Source organism: Euphorbia lathyris, chromosome 2 (assembly GCF_963576675.1).
Source record: "Euphorbia lathyris chromosome 2, ddEupLath1.1, whole genome shotgun sequence".
NCBI lineage: Eukaryota > Viridiplantae > Streptophyta > Magnoliopsida > Malpighiales > Euphorbiaceae > Euphorbia > Euphorbia lathyris.
The window spans coordinates 138,878,642-138,884,974 of NC_088911.1; the positions used below are offsets into that span (position 1 = coordinate 138,878,642).

The window sequence follows — 6,333 nt, forward strand, 5'->3', positions numbered from 1 at the left end:
ACAAAAATTTAGAATTTTGATCTCCTCCTGTCAATTAGTGACCTTTGCCCTTTGGCGCCAAAAAACATCTCCAGTTTCAAGTAAATGATTCAAAGATCTCTTAGCCTAAAAAAATTTAATCGAGTCTGGATCTGTTTTATCTCTCAAGGACACCAATACCTTCTTACACCGGCCTAACTTCTTTGAAAAATTTCTATAATTTTTTTTGCCTTATTGTTCCATAGAGCTAGCGCAAGCAACTAGCTTAGAAGGAAGAATCGAAATCCCACCCAGCACCCAAGAATTAGAACCATCTAACTGAACACATCTTCCTTCAACTAGACCATCTCAAAATGAAAACGCATCTTCCTTTTCTTGCTCAAATGGGTCAATGTCTCCAAAAGTAAGGGTAAATGACCCGAATACCCTAAGACTAGATTAGTAACGGAATAGTCATCAAATCTATCTAACGAAGTAGTCGAAGTAAAAGCCCTATCAAATTTTTCTTGAATCCAAAATTGCGTTGATATACTTCTTTCCCACGTAAAAGCCCCACCATGCATAACAAACTCACATAAAGAATTATGTGCAATAGCCTCATGAAAAACATGCACAAGATGAGATGGATAAATAAAGCCACCTTACTTTTTAGACTGCTCTAAAATATAGTTAAAGTCACCAATCACTTACAACCGGGATAATAGAGGAGGAAAGCATATTCCAGGAGTCTTGGTGCCTACCCCTATCAATGAAACCATAAACCCTACCAGCCGTCAGTCCCTCATAGTTACATCGCAAATTTGAACCTCTATATGATGGTTAGAGTACGAAATAACTGACATAGACTTCCACATGGTAGTTTTGCCTCCGCTAAATAACTGACACAAACTTCCATATGGTAGCTATGCCTCTGCTTCTACACGTATATCAACTGAAAAATAATTATCAAATTGAAACTCATGACTTAAAGAATTGATATGAGAATAGTTAACAAGAGTCTCCATAAGATTAACCATACCAGACTTGTGAGAATTCAATAAATCTCCTAATGATCGAACTACCCGAAACAGTTCCAACTTAGACAACTCATTATGATCGACGGGTCTGAACCTCCACTTATTTATAAGAGACATGCATCTTATCTGAGTTTCTCATCAGAAGAGAAGTATCTGTTAATTTCGAAACAATTAAAATTGCATCGGTTTCATGAGTTTGATGTTACACTCTTGACTCCAATAACTCGCAACTAATGCTAGTTCTCCGTCGTTTACGTTTATCATTTAATTTCAGCCAATCTTTTTCAACATCCACATGCACCTTAATGAGCAAGTAGAATTTGCTCATTCACCGTTAGATTTAGGCTTATTAGAATCTTAAGGTGGAGATTCAAAGCATATTGAGACTTAGATTTCATAAGCCTATATCTAACGGTGAATGAGCAAATTCACTTGCTCATTAAGATGCATGTGAAAATTCCCGGGTTCCTTTAAGGTCCCACATTTCACTATAAAGGTTTGCTGACCCATTTACATAATTACTAGTTGACCATTCAAGTCACGAATGAATATTTTTTATGTAACTTATATGTTCATAAAGATTTTTGAGTAATTCGCCTTCAATTCTAACTCTACTAACGTTTCCACTAAGGGGGCGTTTGGTTTGGGGTCTTTAGGAATGGGAATGGGAATGGGAGGGTTTCATTCCCTTTGTTCTTGTTTGTTTACAAAAAAAACTCATTCCCTTTACCCACTTTAGGTTAAGTCATTACACCACTTTAGGTTAAGCCATTACCTCATGTCTTCTAGGGAATTGGATTCCATTTACCTCATTCCTTTCCTAAACATATCCAAACACATAGGGGAATTAATGGTTATTCATTTCCTTTCCTTTAATCTCCCTTTCTCGATTCCTTTTCCCTTACCCATTGTGAACCAAACGCCCCCTAATTACGCTGGAGGTTATAGAATTAATTCAGGATTATTTTCTTTATTAAATTCTAACATTTCCACTAATTACATTAGAGGTTACAAAATTAATTAAAGGATTCTTTCTTGATCAACTTCATTTCTAACTCCTCTAACGTTTCCACTAATTATCACATTTATATATTTGTTTGACCGTTCTAAATAATTTTAGACATGCCATGAGTTTATTAGATATCATAATTATTTAATTAGCAGACTTATAGTTTCATATTTTATACGTACCCTCACCTAAACTTTTTCCTACCAAAGACACAAAAGCAACAATTTGATATTTATATTGCATAATAAAAAAATATGTTTAATCGATCAATAACTCCTTAAATTTGGTTCAAAAAGCTAGTCAAGCCCTAAACATATCAAATATTTTGTTAGCTCCCTAAATTTATTTAATATAATCTATTAGCCACTTAATTTTTTTTAAAATGATTTATTGGCTTTCTAAACTTATTACTTTCATGTATTTGCTCTTGTAAGAATTTTCACATGCACTTTAATGAACAAGTGAATTTGATCTGGAACTGGTTTAAAGTGATATATATTTAAATTTAACGAAATCCAACCATATTATGCCACGTGGAATTGAGAGGTTAATCATGACATTTTTAGTAAGTACAAAGATACTAACAAGACATTTTGTAAGTTCGGAGAGTTAATCGAATTTTAAAAAAATAAAGAGTAAATTTCAAATAAATGCATGTTGGTTTCACAAATTTTTTTTTTTTGCAAATTGGTACATGTGGTTGGTAAAATTTCCATTTTTCCAAATTTAACAGACAACAACTTCAAAAGAAAATTTTCAAAAATTAAAATTGTTTAGTATCATATTTACTATGGAACCACATTTTTTATTTTTCAAAATCATCATTTTTTTTAGTTCTCTCTCTAAACATTAACTTTCTCTCTCATAAAACACAACACCTAAATAACTTCAAACCTAAAAAGTTGAAAAACTAAAATTGTTTAGAATTTAATTCTTGAAAATTTTTATTTTGACATCGTTATTGCCCAAATTTGAAAAAATTGAAAATTTTACCAAACACAGATACCGATTTACAAAAAATGTGAAACCATAAGGTTTTTTTTGAAATTAACCAAAAATAAAAGCCCAATAAAGAGTTAAAGATTATCCAATGGGCCTGGTTATGATCCATGAGTGAACCCTAACCCTAGACGCTCCTATTCCAGTTTCTTGCACGTGACTCTCACGTGACTTGAGAAAACGAGTACTGAGGCGCCGCAATGGTTCTATCTTTTCAGTAACGCATTTTCTCTCATCGAAACCGTTCAATTCCTTCCACGTCATCTATCCGCGTATATATTCAATTCAACGGCTCAGATTAAGTTGCAGAGCTACTGGTACAACGAACGAACAAGCTCCTCTCTCCCTGTGTCTCCTCTCCAATTTCTCTTTTCAATTTTTCCTTTTCCAGGAAAATTTTATTTTCTCGCGAAAGTTTCTGTACTTTTCTCTGTGGATTTTAAGCTTCTGAACATGAATATCATGGAGCAAGAAGGGGAAATATTCGAAGAAGGGAAGGAAATTAGAGTTCTTAATCAAGAAGATGAAGAAGATAGTACGGATGAAGAGAGTTATGATGTTAAAGAAGGTGTAGAAGTTGAGAAGGAAGAGGAAGAAGATGACGACGACGACGATGATGATGACGACGATGACGATGACAACGAGGACGAAGATGATGATGATGAGGGGGATGAAGATGACGCCGGCGACGAGGAGGAGCAAGCTATACCCTCCTCCGGTGAGCCACGTGTTCAGTCGGTGGATGATGATGATGAGGACGAAGATGGTGAGGATGACGATGAAGATGACGACGCTGAGGGCGGTGATGATGATAACGACGACGACGATGACGACGATGAGGATGGCGAAGAAGAGGTAATTTATACAAAAACGCGTTTCACTTAATTTTATAATTAGTGCATATAATCCATACGTAATCCGTTTTTATTCACTGAAATCTGTTTTTAGGTCGATGAATTTAATTAATTGTGAAATCGAGTACTTTTATGTTCAGATCTGGTATAAAGATGACGATTCTTTGTATTCTGTTCAAATAATCTATTAAAACTTGCCAAATCTGTCTATATTCTTCTGGTTTTCGCAGATCTGTTTGTTTTGGCGAAATTGTTATATAAATTATGGAGTTCTTGGTCCAATTTGTAACCGGAATTGATTTTACCGGTCATTTCTACTGACATGGTTCTAGATTTTACCGGTCATTTCTACTGACATGGTTCTAGATTATATGTGGCCGGGCAATAGACTTTTGCTTAAATTAGGGTTTCCGATTATGGAGTTTTTGGACCAATTTGTAACCGGAGAATTGATTTTCCGATCATTTCTGCTGATATGTTTCTAAATTATATGTGCCCGGGCAATAGGCCTTTTAATTGGACTGGTAAAAGTTGCCCAATTACCTAGTTTTGCTTAAATTATGGTTTTTACTCGAAAGATTTTTTTTTTTTTTTTTAAATCTACTCTTATTTTTGTATAATTGCCATCAATGTTGTACTGAAAATCTTTTTCATTAGCGTTCGCATTTCGTATCCGTGTCCGTTTTAGTTTCTTTGCCATTTCCATTACGTTCCTACCTATAATTTTTTAGAAATAATTTTCCCTGTTTCCTTATCCATTTCCATTTCCATTTCCTTTTCCGTGCAACATAGATTGGCATGGATTTGGAGTCAATAAACTATTTTCTGTCTTAGCCCTTTATTTTTATTGTAATCAAAATCTTATGATTTATATTCTTTTTGCAACTTCATAATTTGATGAAATTTGTGAGAATTCAGTTTGTTTGTTCTTACATGATTATTACTGCCTTTGATTTATCATGCTCTTCTTTCCAATCTCTACCTCCATCCTGACTTTTTTCTCCATCTTGTTTTACAATTAGGATATGGGCACGGAGTACCTTGTTCGGCCTGTAGCCCGTGCTGAAGACGAGGAAGACGCCAGTGATTTCGAGCCAGAAGAGAACGGTGACGATGAGGAGGTTGAGGAGGAAGATGACGAAGATGAAGACGAGGCTAGCAAGAGGGTCGAAGCACCACCTAAGAGGAAGAGAACTACTAAAGACGAGTCAGAAGACGAGGAGGATGAGGAAGACGAAGAAGACGAGGATGATGAGAGACCACCTAAGAGGTAGTAGGGCTGGTGGGTTACAAGTTACAACAACCCTTGTTGTGGTTTGATTGATATATAATAGGTCAATCTCTTATCCTTCTTTATCTTAAAACTCATAGGATAGGATGTTCTTGGATTATGTTTTTCAAATGTCATGTATCATTAATATGTTGGTTGTAGTTGTAGGATTATATGTTGAATCTGGGTTATATTCATAGCTTAATGTTGAGGGTGGTTTTTGGAATTTGATGAACAATTTTAAAGAAAACAATTGGTTTACTTTAGATTAATATGCACAACTGTTTATGTTATTTTTCTGAGTTTTGGAGTGTTGGATGATGGTTTTTCTGTATGATTGGGGAAAACAAACCAATGTTTGCTTGTTTTAATCCATTGTTTTTCACGTCGATACCGGAAAATTAGGGTGCCAATTTGGTTATAATTGTTTTATATTATCTATATATATATAAAGTTGCTATTCTGCTTGTTGGTCATGTGTTGGGGGCTTCCTGATCGGCAAGGCCCCTCGTATGGGGTTGTAAACGGGTGGGGATCCCCGCTCCATGACCTATCAAGAATTAACCGTTTCATTCCCTGAAACTTAAATGGGAAAAACTAATGAAACTTAAATGGAAAAAACTTTGTTATTTGACATAGTATAATGATAAATAATAAGATTAAATTTGAATATGGGAAAAACTAATGAAACTTAAATGGGAAAAACTTTGTTATTTGACATAGTATAATGATAAATAATAAGATTAAATTTGAATTGAGTGATGAAAAGGAAGATTCAATTGATCTAACTTTAAAAATCACAAATATGTATAAATAAGTGTTAAATGGGGAATTTATGGAAATTTCTATGGTGATTAGTTGCGTTCACATGAACCCTGATGACCATGTAAGTTTGGTCATTCATCGTTAGATCTAAGCGGATTAAATATAAGTCTTAGGATGTTTTGAATCTCTATCTTAGGATACATGTAGTGTTAGTATTTTTAATTGTAATAAAAATGATAAGATACATGTAGAGTATCGTGCTCAATTTGTTTAAATTAATATATTGGCTATTTTAATTGGTTTAAAGTGATAAATTTTCCTATCAAACTAATATACATTTTGATGCGTCTTAATTTAATCTTGTTTTACAACGTGGATTTAAAGAGTTATTTGTATCACTTTTGACAAGTTCAAGGAGTTATTTTTATGTGGGCAATACCC

At 34.2% G+C, this 6,333-nt stretch overlaps 1 protein-coding gene across 1 annotated transcript; it reads left to right on the forward strand.

The window, feature by feature from the left end:
* Positions 1 to 3,288: 3,288 nt before the first annotated feature.
* LOC136220094 (acidic leucine-rich nuclear phosphoprotein 32-related protein) lies at positions 3,289 to 5,420 on the forward strand. The gene is made up of 2 exons (XM_066007786.1): positions 3,289 to 3,858; positions 4,880 to 5,420. The coding sequence occupies exons 1-2, from the start codon at positions 3,457 to 3,459 to the stop codon at positions 5,129 to 5,131; spliced, it is 654 nt and encodes a 217-aa protein (XP_065863858.1). The 5' UTR covers positions 3,289 to 3,456; the 3' UTR covers positions 5,132 to 5,420.
* The last annotated feature ends 913 nt before the right edge of the window (positions 5,421 to 6,333 follow it).

Bases quoted from the DNA above. Each gene is read 5' to 3' on its own strand.
- LOC136220094 (XM_066007786.1), top strand. From the start codon at position 3,457: ATGAATATCATGGAGCAAGAAGGGGAAATATTCGAAGAAGGGAAGGAA. The intron at 3,859-4,879 runs GTAATTTATACA...TTTTACAATTAG, and splicing joins ATGAGGATGGCGAAGAAGAG to GATATGGGCACGGAGTACCT.